At 45.2% G+C, this 26,668-nt stretch overlaps 3 protein-coding genes across 3 annotated transcripts; all 3 read left to right on the top strand.

The window, feature by feature from the left end:
* The first annotated feature begins 2,046 nt into the window (after nucleotides 1–2,046).
* On the top strand, nucleotides 2,047–3,537 carry LOC116212225. The gene has a single exon (XM_031546792.1). It carries the CDS (start codon nucleotides 2,047–2,049, stop codon nucleotides 3,535–3,537), a length of 1,491 nt encoding a protein of 496 aa, XP_031402652.1.
* Nucleotides 3,538–7,029: 3,492 nt separating this feature from the next.
* LOC116212224 lies at nucleotides 7,030–11,188 on the top strand. The gene is made up of 2 exons (XM_031546791.1): nucleotides 7,030–7,434; nucleotides 7,796–11,188. Exons 1-2 carry the CDS (start codon nucleotides 7,030–7,032, stop codon nucleotides 11,117–11,119), a joined length of 3,729 nt encoding a protein of 1,242 aa, XP_031402651.1. The 3' UTR covers nucleotides 11,120–11,188.
* A 12,359-nt stretch (nucleotides 11,189–23,547) lies between these two features.
* Nucleotides 23,548–24,908, top strand: LOC116210290 (MLP-like protein 328). Its single transcript, XM_031544142.1, has 2 exons — nucleotides 23,548–23,939; nucleotides 24,391–24,908. Exons 1-2 carry the CDS (start codon nucleotides 23,741–23,743, stop codon nucleotides 24,660–24,662), a joined length of 471 nt encoding a protein of 156 aa, XP_031400002.1. The 5' UTR covers nucleotides 23,548–23,740; the 3' UTR covers nucleotides 24,663–24,908.
* Nucleotides 24,909–26,668: the final 1,760 nt, after the last annotated feature.

Below are 26,668 nucleotides of genomic sequence, written 5' to 3'. Positions count from 1 at the left end.
GGACTTGCGCGTCTTGACTCGAGGCCTCACCTGATTTCAGGAAACTCAGGTCTGGACGTGGAAGTTCTTCTTAGATCACTTCCGGATAGATTAACCGATCTTTTGGCTCTTTTAGGGTTCTTGACAACCCTGGAAGGTCCAGGGGATCGGTTAGCGCCGGTCACAGGCCGAGGTGGCCCGCACCGCGTAATCTCTCTTTCCCGAAAACAATTTTTATCTCGAGGGCAAAATCGTCTATTTGCAACCTAGCGACACCCCCTAGGGTTAGAATAAGAGAAACATGCGGTATCAGGGTAGGGATGGGCTACCTATCTAGGCGCAGGTTCATCTGCATAGCCCGCCCTATCCGACCGATGAGTTTTTGTTATTCTAGCATAGTCTCGGGTAGTTAGTTCGGGTGGATTAGCTCAAAATACAAATACCGAATTAATTGTATACTCGGCTAAGACAAAATGGGCAATAGTGGGATAGGTACTAGGTTTTAGGATGTACAGGCGGAATCAATGTTTGGTAATAACCTGTAACAACCGTAGTGTCACAACATAGAACAACCCTAAAAATAACCCACAAACACAAGGCTTGACAACAGACGTCACGTACGTCAGGTCCTCATAAAATAATGCCAAATGCGAAATACCTTCCCGAGGCGTTCCTTGATCGATTCACACCTTGTACCTACTTTGTTTGTTTTAGGGTAGGATTTGTATGCCAAGATACCCCGGTTAATAATTGGTTAATTCACGTAAATTCGGCAATAACAAGATCCCATTGTTTATTTATGTCCGCTTGTTAACATTCTTGCACTTGTTTGTTATGCGGATCGAGCCCGATCCTTTAGGATGCGACCCATAGGGGATCCAACGCCCCATCGTAGATCACGGGGTCTACCCCCCTAACACTGAGTGCATCTTAATTTCAATTCCGGTCTTTTCAAACCACACGGTGAGCACGAGTGGAATAATAACCGAACGCGATTCGACCGGGATTCAGTTGCTGTAATTTGTATTTTATTTATTTGAGAGGACAATGTAAGGATTTATGTTGTACATTTATTCATGTAAGAATCCCGGTCGGAGAGTGGACGGTCGGAGTGTTCCTTCGAATTTACGGTGTCAAAACGCGTAAGATGAGCGGAACCTAATTAAGCGGTAATTAAATTAAAATGGCAAGCCTAGACAAGCTAGAGTACCGATAGGGCATGCGAGATATAGGCTCGCATGTAACAGAACCCCCGAATTTGGAACCTCAGGTTTCGCAGACCATATGCCTTAACAATTAGGTGTACCTCGTACCCCTAGACTCGGGTAACTTGCCGGCCCTCGACTTTCGAGTCGTAAAATGGCAAGTGGCGACTCCTTCTCACGTGCGTCCGTCGCGCGTCCCCGGGAAGGTGGACACTCCCAAGCCGCGTTGCATAGGCGCGCGCACGCGTGCCCCGACGAGATGAAATTCGGGTGCGCACAGCTTGGCGACTCCACTGGGGACCCTTAGAGGGTTCGGGCTCGTTCCCGCTTGCTTTGTTTGCTTGTTTATTTACCGCTTTCCGCATTTCCCGCTTATCTACTTAACGCACTTTTATTTCCCGCACATGCATTGCATATCATACTAGCTTCTAGGTACCTATGGGTCGCGTCCCACGACCGGTAATAGGAGCATAGGTTAAATAGGGGTTCCGAGTAAGGGTACGTCGCACGGTTGGACCGTCGATTAGGCCCCCAAAGATCCCTGCTCGATTTCAAGGAATTGACACCCTTGAGTCGGGAGCCCCCGTCCTTACGTAGCACGGTCCCTGTAGTACCGAAACCATGCATCGTACTATGCTTCCATGCCGTCCTCCAACTCGACTCCAACAACAGTCCATCGAGTCGGCCTGCGTGCCAATTTGAATCTTTTTCTGTTTCAAGAGCGATGTACATGTTCCTTGTATCATGAATTAAGCCGTGGGCATTTACATTTTCGCAAGCATGCATCATGTAAATTTTCAAAATTAGGATGTCATTCCCATTGATGAGTCTTAAGTCGATCTTCCTTTCATCTTGGTAAGGGATGGCGCACTCATTCTCCTGTCCGCGCCTCGATAGAGTCACACCGCCACTCGAGGAGATTGCCCGCATATGGACAGCGCTACGCCCGGTTGACCGCCACTATATCGCTGCGTTCGTAGGAGATGTTCCCTTTTTGGCTACTCGACGTGTAGATTGGAATTTCCTCGAGGCCGCCATCGCATTCTGGAACCCAAGTCATGCCGTCTTTGATATACAGGGTACCGAGCTCACGCCAACCATCGAGGAGTACCGGACACTCATCGGTCGGACTGCAGTTGTCCACGGCATTGTAGAACCCAACTTCCACACCACTCGACCAACCCTAGTCTCACGCCTACTCGGGGTTCCTACGACCCGTTTGAATGCTGAACTCGCATACTCCGGCAGCACGGAGATTGCAATCGAGAAACTCCTCCTTTTTATTGAGTCCCGAGCGCATAGGGTCCAGGGGGATTTTCTTCGAAAGGATTTGTGTCATGCTGTTCTATTCCTAATCTTTGGGACCCTCTTATTCCCTCGCTCGCATAGTCTCATCGATGCGGCCTTGGCCGGTGTTGTCCTCCAAGTGGTCGGAGGGCGCGGTTACGAGGTAGCCCTTGTGGCGGAGACCGTTCGGTCCCTCGACCGTGTTTTGAGAACACGCGACCGAAGAATAAGAGGATCCCCCATCCTCTTACAAATTTGGTTTCAAAGCCACGCAAACCCCTTCGGTCTAGTGCGACCGGTTATGTATTTTAATGGTTCTGAGTCGATCATTTCTCGATTGCTGTCCCTCGTGCGCGTGGAAGAACGCAAGGTTTCCGAGTGGATCAAGATTTTTCGCGAAATACCACCTAGGGGCTTTAAGTGGCGAGCCGCGTGGATGCCACCCGGACCCGCAGCCCTTAGGTGCCCTGATTTTAACGGAGTACCACTCGTGAGTCATGCGGGGTCCACCACATATTTTCCGGCACGAGTGATGAGGCAGTTTGGCAGCCTGCAGACAGTCCCCGAGGACACGGCACGGGCTAAATTCGAACACACTTGGCGGGAGGATCAGACATCCGTGGATCGCCAAAGAGACATCGAACGGGTTTTGGACGCGTGGCGAACCGTGGTCATCGAGCGTCCGTATTTCCCCGAGCATCCAACCCTTGAAGAACAGGATTTCCAGGCTACCGAGGAATATGTCCTCCGTTTCTATCGGTGGGGTCCTACAGCACATGAGGATCTCGCCGACTCTCCACGAGCTGAAGATAACGAACCAACGGGAGCGTCTTTCACCCCGAACGTGGCCATTCAAGCAGAGCTTGCTAACCTCAGGGCCGAGAGAGATCACCTTCGTCGGGAAGTCGCAGAGAAAGACGAGCAGCTTGTGGATCAACGACAATTACAGACAGAGCTCGCCCAGGCCCGCGCCGAGCTGCAGAGGCGCGAACAGGAGCTGGCACGAGCGAATGTCGCCTTGGAGAGGTTCAGGAAGAGAGCCCGTGGAGGTCCACGCACCCCTTAGGATGGACGCCTCCACCAGGCCCTCACCTGAATCGGTGCTCTCCACGGCAACAGTCACTCGCACCCTGAGCGCGGTGGAAGAACGATTTAGGGCTTGTTTTTAATTGCATTGTATCTTAGAAACCTTTTGAATCAATGCGAGTGACAACATTAGTTTTCAAATCCATGCATCTCATGCACGTCATCCCCTTATTTATTATGTCACACGTTTTTATTTTTAGAACGTAACTCGTTTGCGTAGATATTTACACACTTGTTAATACAGGTAACCATAACTGGCGCCACACCGCTATCTCACTCGTCTGCAATCGAAGATGGCACAGAACAATCAGCTTGCTAGCTCCGAGGAGAACACTTCACCGACGCCGGTTTATTATCAACCGTCCATGACTCAAGCACTGCCACCACTAACTCCTGCAGGCGCACCCCCGGTACACTCGGGAGAAATCCCGCCACCAGTCCCAACATCGGAAGCCCAAGCACCGTCCACCTCTACAGAGGATGCGGCCCGCATTGTCGCACTGGAAGACGATATCTCCACATTAAGGGGCACGGTCAATCAGATGGCTGCCGACATGGCCGAGCTCATGGCCCTACTCAGAGCTCCAAACCGCACCTCCTCGAACTCTACTCCGCCTCCGGGGTACGGGCCAACAGTCGACCCAAACCCTTGGGTCCCGCCGACCCATGCTCCGGAAGGTATTGAAGCGCCTGCGATACACGCACTGGCGGGCCTCCCAGCTAACGTCCCTCCGCCATCGGTGACTCTCCCGGCAGCCATTCCTCTTCCACCGTCGAACCCGACTACTCTAGTACCGCCGCCGATGTCCATACCGGTTCCGGCACCGGTTTACGCGGCTCCTCCGCCGATGGTCTTCCCGGCACTGAGCCCCCACACTCCTGCTCACACAGCCGAGCCTGTCCCATTCCAAGCTCCACAACCCCACATCAGCTTTTCTTACCCAACTCTACCTCCCCTAAACATTCCCATCCCTGAACCGGGCACGCCAACCCAGGCTGTCCCCATAGCTCCACCGACAAACTTTCTCCCGGAAATGGGGACTGAGCAGGAGCAGAGATTGAAGAAGATGGAAGAGAACATCAAAGCCTTACAATCAGGTGGTCCTCGCCTCGATGCCGGCGATTGCGATTGGAGTCTTTTTCCGGGTATGCGGCTACCCCCGAAGATTAAGGTGCCTGAATTCCAAAGGTACCATGGCACTACCGACCCCCGTCACCATCTCCGTCACTACAGGGGAAAGATGCTGCAGTACTGGGACTACGAAGAGTTCGTCATCCACACGTTCCAGGACAGTTTGGCGGGAGCGGCTCTTGATTGGTACATGTCACTGAAAGCCGCGGATATCCCTACATGGACGGACCTTTCGGGCAAATTCATCGACCAGTACAAGTACTGTGCAGAAACGCCCCCGACCCTGTTGGAGCTCAGTACAATGGAGATGGCCGAGGATCAGGGCTTTGAGGCCTACGAAGTAAAGTGGAGGGCTAGAGCGGCGAAACATGTCCCCCCGATCAGTGAGGCGCAGCAGATCCAATTATTCCACTCTACCCTCAAAGGGGCCTACTACTTGCACCTGTTGGCTCACACGTCTTCGTTCTCCAACCTTATCGACGCCGGGAAGAAGCTTGATATCGGCGTTAAGCTCGGCAAGATAGAAGGACCGGCCGAGAAGAAAGAGGGAGAGTCCTCGAAGAAGGTTGCTACTGGGACACCCTCCGCGGGAAACAGGAGAGGAAAAGACGCGTCCGTCAATGCTGTTAACTCAGGGCGCCAAGCCCCCCAACAGTATTCCATCAATTACACGCCCGCACCACCGACCACTCAGGCGTATGCCCCACCTCCGGTGCATTATCAGCAGCAACTCCCAGCGCAACAAGTATATTATTCCGCCCCGCCGGCCTCCTTTCCGTTGCCGGCCCCGCACAATTACGTCCCTATTCCCCCTCCGATCCAATAAAGCAGGCCTCCGGCTTCGAGAACTCCTCAGCCGGTGCAACGGGCTCCGACCCCGCAGGACCAACAAAGCACTGCGCCGCGGCGCAGACAATTCACACCCCTTCCGGCCCCGCTCTCCCACATATACCGGCAACTCCTTGCAGGCAATAGGATTAAATCAGTAGCGCCTAACCCCGATTTCGACCCCACCATTCAGGATCAGAGTCGGCACTGCGAGTACCATCAGGGCGCACCCGGTCACACCACCGACGATTGTTGGAAGCTGCGGGAGAAGATCCAAGCTATGATTGATGGCAAACAACTCACGTTCAACGCCGTCAAACCTCCGAACGTGCAAGTTAATCCTCTTCCCGATCACGGGTCAAGCTCGGGACCCAGCATTAACATGATCAGTGTTTGCGCCATAGGGGAGTACGAGACCGGGCAGGAGCCATCCGCCCGTTCGTAATCGAATATGTGCCTGCGGAAACCGGTATAGGGTACGCGGGGTTTGATGCCACGCCCGCCCCATTCGTGATAGATGTCCCCGCACGAGAGCCATATCAAGATAGCAAGGTTCCGTGGACCTACGAAGGGAGTGTCGGGAACCTCGAGCGTCAATTCAGCGTCATGGGCGTGACGCGCTCGGGACGAGTGTATGAAAACCCGGAGGTCGCGAACAAAGGAAAGGCGCCTGCTGCGACATTAGGGATCGCCCCGGAAGCTACGCCGATCCCACAAAAGAAGGTGACCGAAGAGGAAGCCGAGGCTTTTATGAAGATCATCAAGGCAAGCGAGTATAAGGTTGTTGAACAAATGGGCAAGTCTCCGGCCCACATTTCACTACTCGCCCTTCTCTTAAGTTCGGAGCCACATCGTGAAGCGCTCCTGAAGGTCCTGACGGCGGCACAGGTCCCCAAGGAGACGGCTCCAGATCTCATTGAAGAAACCGTTGGTTCGATATTCTCCAACAATATTTCATTCTCGGATGACGAGCTTCCCTCCGAAGGGTACGCACACTCGCGGGCGTTGCACATCGTCTGTAAGTGCAATAACTTCGTGGTAGGCCGGGTCATGATCGACAATGGTTCGGCTCTCAATGTATGCCCTGTTTCCACCCTGAAGCAGATGAATGTGGATCTGAATCGTATTCGTCCAAGCAAGACAGCGGTTCGAGCCTTCGATGGCTCGCGGAGAGAGGTGAACGGAGAGATCGACCTTCTGATCGAGGTAGGTCCATGTTCATTCAATGTCACTTTTCAGGTGCTCGACATCCCCAATGCCTTCAGCTTGCTGCTCGGGAGGCCATGGATCCATTTTGCGGGCGCAGTCCCCTCCACCTTGCACCAAAAGCTTAAGTTCATCGTGGAAGAGCGACTCATCACGGTCAAAGGTGAGGAGGACTATGCGATTTATAAGGAGACGGCTGTCCCCTATATCAGTATTGGGGACGATCAGAACCTCCCCTTCCATTCGTTCGACACCATCTCCGTCATCCGAGACTACGGAAAGGCCGGTCCGTCCCGCGCCGACCGCATGGTGGGGAAGATCTTGCTGCGCCATAATTACATTCCGGGTTCCGGACTCGGAGCACGTGGGCAAGGGATCAACCGCCCAATCGAGATCGAAGAGTACAAGAACAGGAGGGGACTCGGTTTTCGCCCTTCCTGCCACGAGATTATTGAAGCCCGTAGAGGCAAGCGCCCCCACCGTCTCGCAGCGTACTACGGGAAGATCAACAGGGGCACCCCAGTTCCGCCACTCTCCCACTTCTTTTCAGGATCACAGCACATCGTCGGAGGTACTCTTGACGGCCCCTCCTCGGATTTAGACGACGCGCTTGTCGATCTGCCAGGCATATACGCCGTCACCGAGGAGACTCCTTCAGGGGTCTACATCCGCCTCGCGCAGGAGAATGAGGAGCTCAACAACTGGACCTCAGTCCCGCGCTACTCGGCTGTAATCGCCGATGTGTAAGGCTATCTTTGTAGACGATGTTTCCCGCGTGTCGGCAAAGTCATAAGCCACACGACGGAAGAGGGGTTTTTGTTATGGCATCAATGTTCCCACCTTCAATGAAATCCCTACATGCATTTTTGAATTCTCGTGTCTCCTTCGTTTCCTTCTCTCTTACTCATTCGCAGCACTTTAAATATTTCTAAGACGACTCGTTTAAATTTCCAGGCTCCACTCGAATCCAAATCTTCGACGCGTCGATTCGAACCCATCCGAAGAACTCCTCGAAGAGCCCCAACCCATATACTTCGGGGAAGGGCTCGACGAGGACGGTCGAGTGCCTGAGATAGAGGAGAGTTTGCACCGCCTCGAGAACCGTCAACTCACCTCAGTTGAGCCAACAGAAGAAATCAACATAGGCACTGAAGAGGAACCTCGCACGCTAAAGATCGGGACGGGCCTCGATCCAACACAACGAGCTCGGATGATCGATTTCTTGAAGGAGTACCAAGAGGTCTTTGCCTGGTCCTACGCCGACATGCCGGGCTTAGATCCGTCGATAGTCAAGCACTCTCTCCCACTCGATACAGAGAACTTCCCGCCCAAACGGCAACACCTACGGCGGCAGCGAGCCGGCCTTCTCCTCCGCATCAAGGAGGAGGTCGTCAAGCAGATAAATGCGGGATTCCTAGAAGTCTGCAATTACTCTGAATGGGTGGCAAACATCGTGCCCGTGGAGAAAAAGGACGGAAGGGTCAGGGTTTGCGTCGACTATCGGGACCTCAACAAGGCTAGTCCTAAAGACAACTTCCCTCTGCCTCACATCGACGTCTTGGTCGACAACACCGCGCGCCACAATCAGTTCTCCTTCATGGATGGCTTTTCGGGGTATAACCAAATCCGGATGGCTGAAGACGACAAGATCAAAACGACTTTCATCACGATGTGGGGCACGTTTTGCTACAAGGTCATGCCCTTCGGGCTCAAAAATGCCGGGGCAACCTACCAACGGGCAATGGTTACGCTCTTCCACGACATGATGCATAAGGAGATCGAGGTCTACGTCGACGACATGATCGCAAAGTCCAAGGAGGGAGAGGATCACCTCGTCAATCTGAGGCGTCTCTTCGAACGTCTCAAGAAGTACAAGCTTAGGCTCAACCCGGCCAAGTGCACATTCGGCGCGAAATCCGGAAAACTGCTAGGATTTGTGGTCAGCGAACGAGGCATCGAGGTCGATCCTGACAAGGTGAAAGCGATTAGGGAGTTACCTCCGCCATCAACAGTGCGCGAGGTACGGAGCTTCTTAGGACGACTGAACTACATCGCGCGTTTCATCGCGAACTTATCAGATAAGTGTCAACCCCTCTTCCAGCTGCTTCGTAAAAATGCAGCAATTGAATGGGACGACGATTGTCAGAAGGCCTTTGACGATATTAAGACATACTTAGTTCAGTCGCCGGTGTTGGTCCCGCCCACGCCAGGTCGACCTCTCATTCTTTACCTGACGGTGCGCCGGCAATCATTGGGGTGCATGCTGGGACAAGAAGATGAGTCCACACGCAGAGAACATGCCATCTACTATCTGAGCAAGAAGTTTACTGAAGGGGAATCCAATTACCCGGAGATTGAGAAGATGTGCTGCGCACTGGTGTGGGTCATGCAGAGACTTCGACAGTACACCCTCTATCACACTATCCGCTTGCTGTCGAAAGCGGATCCCCTGAAATATCTACTTGGTAGCCCATCCTCCATGAGGAACATTGCAAAGTGGCGCTGTCAACTGACGGAGTACGACATCGAGTATGTGCCCCGCACATCAGTCAAGGGGCAAGCAATTGCAGACCATTTGGCGGAATTTCCCATCGAGGATGACACGCCGATCAACTCCGACTTTCCAGACGAAGGGATCCTCCGAGTAGATGAGGAGGAGGATGGGACCGCGTGGAAGATGTATTTCGACGGCGCGGTGAATTCCACCGGTTCTGGTATCGGCGCAGTGCTGATATCCCCGGACGGACGTTATTACCCGATTGCAGCAAAAGTTAATTTTCTCTGCACCAATAATGTGGCCGAATACGAGGCATGCATCCTTGGCTTGCAAGCAGCGATTGATTTCAAGGTGAAGGAGCTAGAAGTGTTCGGAGATTCAATGCTCACAATCTTCCAAACGTTAGGGCAATGGAAGACGAAAGACGCAAAGTTAGTACCATACCACGAGTATCTCGAGGAGTTAGCGGAGAACTTCGAGAAAATCTCGTTCACCTACACGCCACGTATCAAGAATCAGTTTGCAGATGCACTCGCGACACTGGCATCAATGGTGAGCATCACAAAAGAAAACCTCATCGAGCCACTTGAGATCGAGATTGCCAAAGGCCCGGCTTACTGCGACACAATCGAGGCGACTGATGAACAGCCATGGTACGAAGACATCAAACATTTTTTGCAAACTGGCCAATACCCGACATTTGCCAACCGTCGGGACCGGAAAACACTTAGGCGACTCACAGCGCATTACTTCCTGAGCGGAGAGACTCTCTACCGCCGTTCCTTCGACGCCACGCTACTCCGGTGTGTTGACGAAAACGAGGCACAATGCCTCATGGGAGAGATACATGAAGGGAGTTGTGGACCCCATATGAGCGGTCTCATGCTCACCAAGAAACTCATGCGCCTAGGTTACTTTTGGTCCACCATGGAGGCCGACTGCGCCAAACACGTCAGACACTGCCACTTGTGCCAGGTCTATGCCGATCAGATCAAAGCACCCCCCAATGAGCTACGCCCGATGGCGGCCCCGTGGCCCTTTTCAATGTGGGGCATTGACGTGATCGGCCCTATCAATCCCAAAGCATCCAATGGACACATGTTCATTTTGGTGGCAATTGACTACTTCACCAAGTGGATCGAGGCCATAACGCTCGCTTCGGTCACCGCAAATGCCGTGGCACGTTTCCTTAAGCGCGACATCATCGCCCGATATGGAGTCCCCGAAACAATCATCACCGACAATGCTAAGAACCTGAACAACAGGATCATCGATGAGCTTTGTGAGCGATTCAAAATACACCACCGCAATTCCACACCATACCGTCCCCAAATGAACGGTGCGGTGGAGGCTGCGAACAAAAACATCAAGAGGATCATCGAGAAAATGACGGTGACCTATAAGGATTGGCACGAGATGCTCCCTTTTGCGCTCTTGGCATATCGAACGTCCATCCGCACTTCAACCGGGGCAACTCCGTACTCCTTAGTCTACGGCATGGAAGCAATCCTCCCAATCGAAGTGGAGATTCCCTCCATGAGGGTCCTCGCCGAGTCCAAGCTCGAAGAAGCAGAATGGGCGAAGCAGCGCTACGAACAGCTCAATCTCATTGACGAGAAACGGCTAACAGCGCTCTGCCACGGTCAATGCTACCAACAAAGAATGGCTCGAGCGTTCAATGCAAGGGTTCGCCACCGCGAATTCCGCCCCGGTGATCTCGTCCTACGAAAGGTCTTGCACATCACACCTGACTCTCGGGGCAAGTTTGCATACAAGTATGATGGACCTTTCGTCGTCAGGGAAGTCTTCTCCGGAGGGGCAATTATCCTAAGCGATATGGACGGGACCGAAAACGCACTCCCGGTCAATGCCGATGCCCTTAAGAAGTACTACCCTTAATGGCCTCTTTGTCATCCGGCGGTTTCTTTGTGTTCTCGGAGGTTTCAGGCTACCGTCCAGGCCCTTATCTTCCTCTGTCTTCCTTTGGGCTCTGTGCCATTTCACCTCACCACATTTTCTATTTATCACGCACGTGTCCTGTCCATTCAATTCTTCTCATCTAAGGATACTTCAGAGAGAAAAATAATAATTTTCCCGCTAGGTCGAAAACCTCCTTGAGGCGGCCTAGGCAAAAGTTAGGGAACGAGGGGCACGACTTAAAATCCCGCAAAGGGGAGTCGTGGCAAAAGGAGAGCGCAAATCAATTTCTCGCTAGGCCGAAAACCCGCAAAGGGCGGTCTAGGCAAAAATTAGAGGAACCGAGAGGTGCGATCAGACCCGGACAGGGGCGATCGTAGCAAAAGGTGAGCACTCATGTGAGAAAAGTCAAATAAAATACCCCGCTAGGTCGTTACTCATCTACGGCCTAGGCAAAAATTAGGGGCAATTGTCGGCTTGACCACGAAAGAACAGCGGCACTTCGCGTGAAGCTACAGCTAGTAGTGGTTCGGCAGTCCTCGACGCAAGCAAACTCTCTTCGACTCTCCAGGCTCGAGACATGCCTCGAAATGGGGTCGAATCGTCGTATCCTTAATTTGGAGGATCCTAAAGATCCCTCCCTTTACCTTTACTCAAAACTCTGCGGGCCATGCCCCTCCTTGTAAAAAAAAAAAAAAAGCCTTTCTTTTAGTCAAGTACATGTCACATTCGGGGACACAGCCGCCCCTCAAATGGCCACTGTGTCCAAATCCCCGAAGCATCGCTACATAGATTTCCTTTGCACATCGTAATTCCAGCGGTATTGCGTGACTGACAACGACCGTTAGCCGCAATTCCTTGTGTGCAGGTGTGAGCATTCGGATCCTGAAAGGTGTCTCTTCCTGACGGACTCATGTCTGCCTTATGCGACAAGACGAAATCCCAATCCGAGCGGATGACCCTCAAGGAGACACACAACGCCCAATCCTGCGACAAGCGACGAACAACGCTTGCCACGGCACCGTCATAAGCACAATATGAGCTCGAATCCAACGGATCATGGCCTTCGCCCTCCGGCGCCCTGCGTCGTCCCCCAACATTAGTCATTGCTTCTACATTCCATCTTTACCGCTTTTCGGACTCCGCGTCCAGGACTCCGTGTCCATCTTTACTGCTTTTCGGACTCCGCGTCCAGGACTCCGTGTCCATCTTTATTGCCTTCCGGACTCCGCGTCCAGGACTCCGTGTCCATCTTTACTGCTTTTCGGACTCCGCGTCCAGGACTCCGTGTCCATCTTTACTGCTTTTCGGACTCCGCGTCCAGGACTTCGTGTCCATTTTTACTGCTTTTCGGACTCCATGTCCATCTTTACTGCTTTTCGGACTCCGCGTCCAGGACTCCGTGTCCATCTTTACTGCTTTTCGGACTCCGCGTCCAGGACTCCGTGTCCATTTTTACTGCTTTTCGGACTCCGCGTCCAGGACTCCGTGTCCATCTTTACTGCTTTTCGGACTCCGCGTCCAGGACTCCGTGTCCATCTTTACTGCTTTTCGGACTCCGCGTCCATCTTTACTGCTTTTCGGACTCCGCGTCCATCTTTACTGCTTTTCGGACTCCGCGTCCAGGACTCCGTGTCCATCTTTACTGCTTTCGGACTCCGCGTCCAGGACTCCGTGTCCATCTTTATTGTTTTTCGGGACTCCGTGTCCATCTTTACTGTTTTTCGGACTCTGCGTCCAGGACTCTGCGTCCATCTTTATAGCTCTTCGGACTCCGCGTCCAGGACTCCGTGTCCATCTTTACAGCTTTTCGGACTCCGTGTCCAGGACTCCGTGTCCGCCTTTACCGCTTTTCGGACTCCGCGTCCAGGACTCCGTGTCCATCTTTACTGCTTTTCGGACTCCGCGTCCAGGACTCCGTGTCCATCTTTACTGCTTTTCGGACTCCGCGTCCAAGACTTCGTGTCCACCTTTACTGCTTTTTAAAATTCTTGTTCACTTTTATTTCTTTCCGGACTTCGTGTCAACCTTTATCGCTTTTAGGACTTCGTGTTCCCATTTATTGCTTTACAAACTTTAGCCCTGCATTTGCTTGCCATGACTCCTTTGTCTTTTTCCTCCCACAAACAGGTCCGTTGCTTCTGAGAGAATGGCTAGGTGGTCGTCAAGACCGAACGGGTGCTTCTCATTATCTTTGGCTGCATCCTCTATCCGAGCACGCAACCAAAGAGGGGCAAGCTGTCAGCACCCAATTTTGGTCCACCGGCTTCAGAGGGGCAGAATCGTCGTTTTTGCCACCCGTGAGGGATGTATTTCCAATTAACTACTTGAGTATTCACGACTTTTTGAAAATGATATTTTCTTGATTTAACACCAATTTTATAATTTTTCAAAAAATAATACTATTTGGGGACGTTTTTGAATTTCGCGTACATCGACGTCAATTTTTAAAATTCGAGACAAAATTCGAGATTGAAAATATTTTCATCGCATAATATCGATCATCAAATTTTTCGGAGCGTGATGGTGGTCTCGAATTATTTTCCGACGTCCGATCAAGAAGACGAGATTTTAAATCTGTACGCCCGTCGATCTTGAAATTCGAAAAAAAAAAAAAAAAAAGTCAAAAGTCAGAGCCGGTCAGAAGTCAGACGACTTCTGACCGTTGCCTGACTTCTCATCATTCTTCCTCCTGTTCTTCTTCTTCCTTGTTCTTCTTTCCTTTCTTTTCTTTTTCTTTTCTTTCTTTTTCCTTTTCTCCTTCCGCTCCTGGACGGCGACGAACCCGAGCCCGTGACCGCGCGGCGTCAGAGGCCTGCCACACGCCAATTCCTCTGCACACTCCAACGTTTTCCTCTGCACACGTTAACTCCGGCTCGCACGGAAACTACCAAACCGGCTCCCTCTCCTCACCCGGCTCGGGATCCCGCAGCTCGGTCGCCCCTCAGCGAACGACCCCTCCCCACAGCTCGACTGGGCTCGCTCACTCTCTCGCTCTCTCTCTCTCTCTCTCTCTCTCTCTCTCTGTCTCTCTCGTTTAAAACCCGTACCTCGGCTCGCTCGCTCACTCTCTCTCTCTCTCTCGGCAGCTCACAGTTAGGCCGGGAGGTCACGAAAAAAATCCCTCAACTCACACGCGGTCTCCCATAGCTCACGGCCCGCAGCTCGATTTTTCGCGGAAACCCGGAGCCCGTTCGGTCCGGACGCTCGCAGCTCCCGATCTCGAACCCCCGCAATTCGGATCCCGGTTCTCACGCCTCCCTCCGCACATTCTCCGGCTTTCCCTCACCTCGGCTCCCTCAACTCCCCGTTCGGCCCTCAGCTCACCCGAGCTGCCACCCGAGCCGCCCCGAACCGCCTCCCTTCTTCTCCTTCGTTTCATTATTTTTGCTAACCGTCGGCTCCTCCTCTCCGGGCCAGCACAGGTAGCCACCCAACCGCCCAGCAGCCCAGCCATTCGGTCCGACCCAGCGGTAGCCGTCCAGCCCGGCCCAGCAACAATCCCGTTCGGCACGGCCCGACCCACCGACGGCCCAGTCCAGCACCCAACAACCCAATCGACCCAGTCCAAATCTCAAGGGCCCAGTCCGGCCCAATTCTCCCTCAGCAGCCCAACTCCCCGGCGAATTCTTAATTTTTTTATTTTTTTTATTTACAGAATCACCCCTCAATTTCCCGAACTAGGTAAATCTCCGACTTAGTGGCATGTTTAGGGCTCCGATTCTGAATATTAATGCTTGCTTGGACGAATATGATGTGAAATGAGCGTTATTGGGTCGTGTGGGTGATCGGATTTGTTGCGAACTCGATTTTACGAACTTTTCATTTTGTCTCATTTCAGTCCAGAGGACGCATTTTTATTTTTCTAGATCTGTCCCAAATTTTAAAATTCCTTTCAGCCAAGTCCCAGTCATTTGTACCATTTCCCATTCAGTCCTGGAATTTTTCGAATTTTTCAAGCACTCCAAGGAACTTTTCAAGTTGTTTCAATTTAGTCCCGGGGTCATTTTCGCCTTTTTCAGATCAGCCCTGAATTTTGAATTATTTCGGTTCAAGTCCCGGTCATTTTAATATCTTCGAATCAGTCCCTGAACTTTTCGAAAATTTTAAATCAGTCCCTGAACTTTCCGGAATCTCCAGATCAGTCCTGAACCTTTCGGGAATTTTTAAATCAGTCCCTAAACTTTTTGCAATTTTCAAATCAGTCCCTGAATTTTTCGGAATTTTCACATTAGTCCCTGAACTTTTCGAATTTTCACATCAGTCCCTGAGCTTTTTGGAATTTGCAAATCAGTCCCTTAACTTTTCGGAATTTTCAAATCAGTCCTGAACATTTTCCAAAGACATCCGGCCCTTTCCTACTTGGATCACCGACCGACAGCGCGTGCGCCATGTTTAAATATTTTATTCTTGTAATTATATGTATACGGCATGACAACGTGTGTGCTTTGCATGATTTTCCGCTTTCCATGAATCGGTGCCGTTTTATCGATTTCGTTGATATCGTGTTTGCGTGTATGTTTGTATGTGTTTATCATGATCATGGCGGCACCGATTATGTAAATTTGTATTTTCGCCGTGCTTGATGTGGTGATATGCTCTTGATCTGTGCTTAAAATGCTTTATCGTTTAAATCGAAACCTCTCATGAATCGGGTTAATCATGCAAACTCGACTTAAAATTAATTTTTAAATCCTAAGGCGATCGGGAATTAGGATTCGCATCGGACGGTCCATCAATGATCGGCTCGACGGTCCGAAACCCGAATATTTAGAGCATTTGGCAAAACATTAATTAATTTAATCAATAATTTCACTAACGGGGTAATTGGACGTTCACACGATTAATTAATTCACTTGGCCCTAATAATTTTGTACGAATTGGTAATAAACCGGTAACACTCGTCGATAGGTTGCAAACATGCGTTGGTGCCCTTCTCAAAACTTGCAAATTTTATAAAACTCGAGACACGTAGTTCGATGTGACATGGATGTCTAGGAAGGACTTGCGCGTCTTGACTCGAGGCCTCACCTGATTTCAGGAAACTCAGGTCTGGACGTGGAAGTTCTTCTTAGATCACTTCCGGATAGATTAACCGATCTTTTGGCTCTTTTAGGGTTCTTGACAACCCTGGAAGGTCCAGGGGATCGGTTAGCGCCAGTCACAGGCCGAGGTGGCCCGCACCGCGTAATCTCTCTTTCCCGAAAACAATTTTTATCTCGAGGGCAAAATCGTCTATTTGCAACCTAGCGACACCCCCTAGGGTTAGAATAAGAGAAACATGCGGTATCAGGGTAGGGATGGGCTACCTATCTAGGCGCAGGTTCATCTGCATAGCCCGCCCTATCCGACCGATGAGTTTTTGTTATTCTAGCATAGTCTCGGGTAGTTAGTTCGGGTGGATTAGCTCAAAATACAAATACCGAATTAATTGTATACTCGGCTAAGACAAAATGGGCAATAGTGGGATAGGCACTAGGTTTTAGGATGTACAGGCGGAATCAATGTTTGGTAATAACCTGTAACAACCGTAGTGTCACAACATAGAACAACCCTAAAAATAACCCACAAACACAAGGCTTGACAACAGACGTCACGTACGTCAGGTCCTCATAAAATAATGCCAAATGCGAAATACCTTCCCGAGGCGTTCCTTGATCGATTCACACCTTGTACCTACTTTGTTTGTTTTAGGGTAGGATTTGTATGCCAAGATACCCCGGTTAATAATTGGTTAATTCACGTAAATTCGGCAATAACAAGATCCCATTGTTTATTTATGTCCGCTTGTTAACATTCTTGCACTTGTTTGTTATGCGGATCGAGCCCGATCCTTTAGGATGCGACCCATAGGGGATCCAACGCCCCACCGTAGATCACGGGGTCTACCCCCCCTAACACTGAGTGCATCTTAATTTCAATTCCGGTCTTTTCAAACCACACGGTGAGCACGAGTGGAATAATAACCGAACGCGATTCGACCGGGATTCAGTTGCTGTAATTTGTATTTTATTTATTTGAGAGGACAATGTAAGGATTTATGTTGTACATTTATTCATGTAAGAATCCTGGTCGGAGAGTGGACGGTCGGAGTGTTCCTTCGAATTTACGGTGTCAAAACGCGTAAGATGAGCGGAACCTAATTAAGCGGTAATTAAATTAAAATGGCAAGCCTAGACAAGCTAGAGTACCGATAGGGCATGCGAGATATAGGCTCGCATGTAACAGAACCCCCGAATTCGGAACCTCAGGTTTCGCAGACCATATGCCTTAACAATTAGGTATACCCCGTACCCCTAGACCCGGGTAACTTGCCGGCCCTCGACTTTCGAGTCGTAAAATGGCAAGTGGCGACTCCTTCTCACGTGCGTCCGTCGCGCGTCCCCGGGAAGGTGGACACCCCCAAGCCGCGTTGCATAGGCGCGCGCACGCGTGCCCCGACGAGATGAAATTCGGGTGCGCACACTAGCAAACTGATAATTTTCAACTAAATACTAGCCCTTTCATTTATGAACTATTCTTTTACAATTCATCTCCTTAACCTGCGTTTCAATGATTGTAAAAATCCCTTGATCATAATCCTGTACAAATTTATAAACCATTTTCTGTTTATGAGGGTCATTTAGCTCTCTAACATTCCAAGAAGCTAAGATCATACGAGTACTTTAGGGGACTTACACCCCTTGCTAGACCTTGACTTCCTCGTTCCTTGCAATTTCAAGACCGCATGTGCTACTCCTTTCGAAGCACTTCTTGATTGTCGTTGTCCACCCAGCTGAACATCCTTCATCCAAATTTGTGTAACATTATCGTCAAATTTGTGTATAGAAAAAAAACATCGTTCCATTGTAATTAAAGTGTTTATTGCATTTTTTTCATAGATTTCATTTTCTGATATTAGATATGTTTTCTTGGTAAGATTATTAATTTCCATAATTCTAATTGTTTATTATTGCTTAATTTTGGTAAAAAATTTTAGGGGCCGTTTGGATTCGGAGTTAAAATTACTTTGATTTTGATTTTGATTTTGATTGTGGAAAAGGACAAATGAGATGTGATTATAAATTTGACTTGGGAAACGTGTGTTTTTGTTGTGTAGTGTGTTGAGTTAAAGTTAAAGTTAAAATCAAATTCTTACGAAACAAACGGGAATTTCCATCACTGAAGAGTCTATTTGCTATTTTTCATAGATTTCATTTTCTAATATTATATGTTTTCTCCATAATTCTAATTGTTATTTATTGCTTAATTTTGATTAAAAAGATAGTGCATCCTCTTATTAATATTTCATTATTTTCAAATTATATTATTTTTATAATTTTAAAGATAGTATTATATTTCATTATTTTCAAATTATAATACGTTTATAATTTTAGTATTTACTTTCTTTTTATAATTTTCACTTGCATTAGTTGAAATGCATTTAATGCTTGCAAGTCAATTTTACTATATGCATAGATAGATAGAGAGATGGGTTGGCTTAGATTTGCAGCGATATGGAGAACGATTGTGGATGAACTGCACGCTTGCTGTAATTACATCCCTTAATGTCATTATTGCAGAAAAATACACACACACACACACACACATATATATGACACTCAGGGCGGGCCTATGGGGTGGCGAATAAAGCAATTGCAGTATCTCCATCACAGATTAAGGTCCCCTAACATGAATTTGCCTTGCCTAATTTGAAAGAAATTTACTTGTTTCCATAATAGATTAAAACCCCTAACATTAATTTGCCTTGCCTAATTTCTGATAAATTTACTCGTTTCCAAAATAGATTAAGGTCTCCTAACATAATTTGCCTAGTCTCTAATAAATTTAATTGTCAAAACAACTCCTAATCAATCTATTTTTCCTCATTTGAATTAATTGGCCTATTGTAACATAATTAGTTGCAGATTGTCAGCCAATATATGTGTATATTTATATATAATAATTCTTAATTTTCGCAATCAACCATCAATTTTTTGTTCACTTTTTTCACAATCTCTAATTCTTTTATCCATCAACCATCCATAAGTTCAACAAAAATGATAAATCCTCCTAAATATTATACCTAATAATCTCACTAACACTCACATGTATTAAATAGCTCTTTGATATTTGTGTAAATTATAATTCATGCCATTGTGAGTGAGAATTTAAATTAGAAGAATTTTTAGATTAATTATTAGTATGATTAAGTGTTCTTTTTTATATGTCCAAAGTTGTTCATTCAGTATAATGTTGAATCAAATTAATCTTGTTCTCCTAACATTCAATTTTTTAATCGAATAACTCGTCGACTTTTCTCTTTGTCTAACTCTTTGACTTGAACTTTCTGCGTTTTCAATTTCTACTAATTTTTACTCTTGATGCAAGTAGCAAAGTAAGAAAAAATTATTGAAAAATCATTGAAATAAATACTGGGAGGGATTTATTGTAAAATTTTAATTATTAATTTGCATGCAAGTCAAAGTTGAAAAATAAATTTAAACTAAAAACTTTATATTAATTTTATTATTTTTTCACTGTGAAATGAAAATGTAAGTTTTATGAAGGCCTCATATAAGTATTTTGCTTTAAGCCACCATTTTTCTTAGGTCGCCCTTGACCCAGAAAAAAAATGGTAAGATGCTGCAATTTAGCTACAATAAATCTCTACCGTTATCCCTCCTCCCTCTTGGCGTTCTTTTGTGAAGTTAAACACGACAAAATTTGAGAAAGGAAATGCGGCGTAGTGGTACACCCACTCACCTAACATCCATATAAACTTTTCATTTTATTATTTCTTAAATGTGATATAATTTTGAAGAAGAGGTATCAATGCAATGACACAAGTTACCAACTCTAGATATCGAGATCTTGGGTTTGTTCTTAGCTAGTAGGACTTGATCTGTGCACCTTTGATTCTTTAACCCCATTCCCATAACTATGTGAGCTTCCTTTGCAACAAAAAAAAAAGATAATGTGATATAATTGTTAGGATTAAATGCACTTTACCTCCTGACTTATGAAGTGAAATTAGGTTTGCCCCCTACCTATGAAATTGGCAAAGTGCTCCCTCACCTTATCCAAAATTAAGTGATGTGACTCCCGTATCAAATTTAGGTCAAACTTCCGGCCAAAACAAGTCACACACAGATTACATATTAATTTGAAGAGGGCAAAATTGTCATAGGGAATAATTAATCAAAAATTGAATTTTTACAAAATTAGGCACCTATGATCGTTCGTCATCCCCTATTGTCTGCAGCTCTGCCCTGACCACCAACACCACTGCGTAGACTCCGTGATTTCTCGGCGACCAATTTAAACTTCAATTCACCAATGTAAGAACGCAGCCCCGATGCCCGTCATTGGGAAATTGATAAGCAAAATCAACACCAACCCAACCAAGCAGGACAATTATAGCCACAATTTGACATTGAATTGCGTAACAATTGCATCAAACTGCAGAACAAAGTGGGAAAAGGTGGCAAATTCAAAAGCGAAATGGGGCACCCACTTGAATTGGAGTCTGGAGGCGTAGGAAGATGGTCGTTGTGGCCACTTGGGGAGATGGGCTTGCAGGTTGGTTGGTGTATATCGGAGTCTGGTCGAGTAGAGGGGTCATCATGGTCGAGGCGAATTGTCGATGATGGAGTTGCAAGGGCAGGGGTTTGGTCTCTGCGCCGTAATCTGATCGCACAGGGAGAATCGCTGCAACTTTTAGGGGAAATAGGGTCAAGGGGACTAGCCTGCTCCTGAGGTCAGGGAGATAGGGTCGCCTAGAAGATGGATACGTTCCACTGTTCTCTTCTGTTCCTTTTGTTTCGTTCTTTTGTTTTTTTTTGTTTTTGCAGGTAATTAAGAAATATATGGACAATTTTATCCTTTTTAATTTAATTTGACATGTGAGTGGCATGAATCCTCTTTTAAACCGAATTTAATCGAGGTGGCATGTTGCTTACTTCCGGTAAGATCGAGAGGCACTCTGCAAAAATTTAAAGGTCAGGGGTATACCCTAATTCACCTTATAGGTCGGGGGTTAAGTGCATTTAACTTTAATTGTTATATATAAAATATATAGAATTCCTCCTACAATTGCCAAATTGGAATGTTAATACTTATAGAGTTTAGTATTTTTTAATTCCTTTTAGATAATGTAAGTTTCAGAAGTTTAATACCTTCTATAAAATATTTTAATTGCTTCTGTTATGTATCTATATGTATGTGTGTGTGTGTGTATATATATATATATATATATTTGACTTTCGGCTCAATAAATAGCTTGAATTGGTAAATTCAAATAAATTATAAGATTATTAAAAAATAATTCTAAATTAATATTTAAATACTACGGTGGTAGTACAATTTGAGATCCGCAATCTGCACCTACATGTAATCTCAATCTAGAAATTGCCAAGTGTGCCTTAAAATATTCAGAATTCCCAATCATATAATGGATAATGAATAATTCACCTAACAACTGGTAAGCACATGGTTGCTATTAAAATTAAAAAAAAATCAATTATAACATATAACAGCCAAAAAAAGCAACGTGAACACACTAAGCCCGGTCAGTAAACTTTTAGCTCTAAATTGCATGTCTTCTATTAATTGAAATTTATCATACTCTTGGTTGGATCAAGTAGCACGAATCATTTCTAATTAGTTATCATTATCCGTAAATATTAATTAATAATTAATCAATCATAATACATCAAGTCAAAAAGCGCGATGCGGAGACACAATATTTGTGCTCGATTAATAAACCCGTAACTCCACGTTATATGTCTTTATAATTCCAATAATTGAAGTTTGCCATATCTTTTGCTGGATCAAGTTCCACAAATTGCTACTAATTAGTCATCATAATCCGTACATATTAATAAATAATTAGACTTTCTTAAGAAATGAAAAACTTACTTGATAATGTAAAGAGCATCTCGAAATAATATTTTATACATATAATTCAATTATTTGTATACCACAAATCCTATAAATATATTTAACATTCACGAGTCAAATAAAATAAAATAAAGTTTGATGACCATCTTTTCTACCTAAAAAATAATCACCTTCCCGCTCCTAATCTAACAGGCTCATTTCTCTCAATGTTTTCAATATGTAGCTAAACATACAAATACTATTATCTTTATATGTACTATTAAATGGAATATAATCTATATTTTGAAACTGATTTATATTTGATTGAGTAAATTATTTTTTAGTTTGCATATATCAAATGCAATCATCTTGTCTTATCTATATATTTTAAAAAGAAGTATTTCTTTTTAACTTAAATATGTCAATTCTGATTATAAGGTAAACTGATATATTATCTTTGCATTTTTAAGAAATAATTTGATTTTATATGCGCCCCAAATTTCCCAAACAATACACGGGTGATCGCCTAATTTTAATTTAAAAAATATAAAAGATACGAAGTTCATATGCTGAATATAGATTTGTTTATGCTGAACTATATTATTCATTATGGAAACCACGTGATGAACTACGCCATGTCGGTCTTTCGAATTTATTAACCAAAAGAATTAGGTTTACTTACATATATGGAAACCACGTGAATCATGATTTGCGGGATCCATTGGACATAATCACGGCCGTAGCCAATGCGTTGGCAATTGCCCCCATGAGATTCTCCCAAATCCCAATAATATTATATATTATTACTATAAAAATGTATATATATATATATATTTCATAATTAATATAAATTGCCACCCCTCAAAATATTATAATATATGCCTTTGTCAAAGTATTTGCCCCCTGACGTGCGGTTCCGAAAAAACAAAATGAATTGGCCTCTGAAGACTTTAATAGTGTGATCAATTGACAACTTCAAGAATTCAACAACGCTTCAATGACTCTTTTTCCTCTTTTGATAAGTCCAAATCGATATTCAGTTGCTTGACAATCAACTTGAGACTTACTTTCTTGATATGAGATATTCTGAAGAGTTCATAAACCTAGAAAGTATCAGAGATTTTTCTCAGAAGTTGGATGCCACAAGAAGGCATATTGTGTATCAACTGGTTTACTTACTTATGAAGTTGGCGTTGATATTACAAGTTGCCATTGTATCGGTGGAGAGAATTTTTTCAGTTATGAAAATTGTGAAAAACCGCCTCTGTAATAAGATGGGAGACTCTAGGATGAACGATTGTTTGGTTACCTATATTGAGAAAGATATTTTTGTAAGATTGACAATGAGAGGATCTTGAATAGCTTTCAGGTTATGAGATCTCAAAAGAGACATTTGTAATTATTAAGTTTTTAATTCAATGAACTTTATATATCTCTATCATTAATATACATTTAATATAGTTTCATATATACGTCTATTTTTGTTTTATATTTTGCCCCCGAGATAATTTCTTGGCTTCGCCCATGTACATAATTAAAATAATTCTTTGTAATTCACCCCCAAAAAGAAATATTTGAAAACCGCATACTCTCAGGGTGGGACTCTATAGCTATATATAAGGGTGATCTAGCCGTTTTGGTATGTGTCTCAAGATCATCAGATCACCAGTTTACGTGTATACAAATACATAAGAAAAAATCCTATATAGACTAAATCATTAAGTATCAGCAGACAAACAAGAAATGGCGTCACCAGAGGCACTTCATGGAAGGCTGCAGAAGGATATCGACCTGAAATCGAGTGCAGACCAGTACTACAGGATGTGGAGGAAAGAGTCCCACAAGATCCCCACGGCTACAACACAGAACATCCAGGCAGTTGCTCTTCACGAAGGTGACTGGCACGACCATGGAGCTATCAAGATCTGGAACTACACCGTTGGTAAGCTAGTCATACATATGTATCTCAACCTAGAATTGCATGTTGATGTGATTACGGGCCTCTCTAACTTGACGACACCGATGCTCCCACCGATGTGACTAAGTCCGAAACAGGGTTCTCTCCTTTCTAAACGAAAAAAAAAATCATTTACCCAAAAAGAAAAAAGAAAGAAAAAGAAGACGTCTAGAGCATATGTGGTGCAAACTTTGCTCTCTTATAGTCGTAAAAATTGGTTTGTCAAAATGATGCTTCTTCATGCCGATGCTCAAAGATTAGATTGTGGCCAACAACATAAAACAAGAGACATAAATCCTCGAGTTTTGCACGATCATAATAATATACTGGGATGGATTCTATATACTGGCTGTCCGTCCAAACATGAGGATCACGACCATCGATGATGAATAACCATGTATATTTCTTGAACAATTTTATGTTTGTACATGTGCAGAAGGAAAATCAGGAACGTTCAAGGAGAAGGTGGAGTTTGATGATGCGAACATGACTTTCACCCTTCATGGCATTGAGGGAGATGTTTATGACGAGTACAAGGTGTACAGGCCCATATGCAAGGTTGTCCCGAAAAGCAAGGGCTCCGTCGCGAAGTTAGCCCTAGAGTATGAGAGGGTGAACGAGGATACACCGATTCCCAACAAGTACATGGACTTCTTTGTAAGCATGACTCAGGATATCGATGCCCATGCCTACGCAGCATCAACATGAGAGAGGAGGGTGAATCAGCTTCAAAATCTGTGTTTTATGTGGTTGTAATGTTCTCTATATTGCTGGAAAAGTATGACGTTGTACTATGAACATATTGTGTCTATGATGTTTTTCTGCCTACCTTGTATCTGCTGTAAGTACCTCGACGGAGTGTATCAGCACTATTGTAAAATAACTGAAAGCTCTCTATGGCAGCTTTCTATGCACTTGCATGAATAAAAAATGCATGAAAGTTCGTTGCTCGTATTGTTTTGTTAGTCTCCCGAGCTTTACGTTTATTGTGGTTGCTTTGCATATGATGATAACAATGAGGGTCACCTTGACGCAGTTTGCAGACCCCATATATTTTTCGTGCAGAATCTTTAAAACTTATTAATTACGGTTTCGAAGCATGCCTCACTAGATTTTTAGTATGAAAATCAAATTGTGGCGTGACACTCGATCATAGACAATTTATACACCTCGCTAGAGTTAGTCCCTGAAAGATCAGTGGAAAATAAAAGTTAAAACATCCTAAAATTATTTTTTCAAGTCGAGATGCTCGTGAATCGTATATAATGATCGCATTGTCAATAATCTCAAATATGCATTCTCAAATTAAGTACCCTTGCAGTTTCTTACTTGAACTTGTAATGTATATATACTTCACATACTTAAAGAAGTCCACTCCATAATTGCATTAGTGAGAAAGCACCTACAGATATTTTTCGATCTAAATTAGTTTATAAGACTCTAGATAAATTGGTGGAGGACAAGAAGTTTACTTGAGGGTCTAAACGATTAGACGCGATTTGGAAGAGACAAACTGTATGCTGAAAGATATTTTAGATTGAGAAGAGATTTCCAAATAAATTAAACTTTTTTTCCTTAGTATAAGAATGTGACAAGAAAGAGATGAAGATAAGTTCACTCCTCCGGATATAATTAAGAATCATGCCAATAATAGAGCTGTCGTAGAGGAAAAGGGATTTGATCTAATGGAATAAGTCACTGTCCAAAATCATGAGTTTTCAAGTTCAATCTTCATCATCGTCAGTCGGATTTCCGTGCCTCTTTAATTAGTTTTACTATATATATTCTTATACTAAGCCATATACCTCCCTTATAATCAAAAGAAATAATAGAACTGTCATACGATTAATTCCTTTTTTTGATACAAACGTATCTATTATCCAGAGGAAAAGAAAAAAAAAACAATAGTTCCTTTTTTTGATTATATAAGTAGTCAATGAATTTCGTACAATGAATTAAAAAAAATTAATTGTTAATAAATGGGCATAAGTGATCCCATCACGTAAAATTGAACGATCAATCTTAGTTGACTGGCAAGGATAACAGAAAATGGATTTGACCATGGACAGTGGGTCGTGAACCATCATGCAAGAAATGATAGGATGTGCTCACGCCCAATTAAGCGTACTCAGAGAGGTCAAAATTGAACGCCAATTTTATACAATCATACAAAGAACAATAAGCTCGTTTACGATAAACCATCGTAATTACCTTATAATTGTATAAATCGTCATCACATTCCTCGCGATAATTGAGCGGAGCCGAGTACTATCAGACTCGAACTCACCACTCATGTAAGCGACAATGCTGCATTACCTCAAAAGATGGAATTTACATTTTAATTTAATGGAGCCATGGAAATTATAAAAGACCAAAATACTGTGGCCGGAGGTGTTAGAGCTATGCGAAGGAGAATGAGCACTTGCAGGTGAAGCGATTAACCAGTCTGTCATGGGCACTGCAAAATATAGTGATTGGGTTTATTTTCAATCTAAAAAATACTATGTTACATTTCATTGGACTTTTACGAATTTGGATCCATTTTCACTTAAAAGTTCAATATCATAAGTTGTGATACTCAAGTCACATATAAACCTATAGTTATTCCTTCATTTTTTTCACGTGGGATTAACATTCTTAATACTCACTGCCATGTGCAAGATGGGGTTTATTTTTGCATACGCGTTATCACGTGCTCTTAAACATCTGCCATC

The sequence above is a fragment of the Punica granatum genome, chromosome 6 (assembly GCF_007655135.1).
Source record: "Punica granatum isolate Tunisia-2019 chromosome 6, ASM765513v2, whole genome shotgun sequence".
NCBI lineage: Eukaryota > Viridiplantae > Streptophyta > Magnoliopsida > Myrtales > Lythraceae > Punica > Punica granatum.
This window is presented reverse-complemented; position numbering and strand designations above follow the sequence as displayed.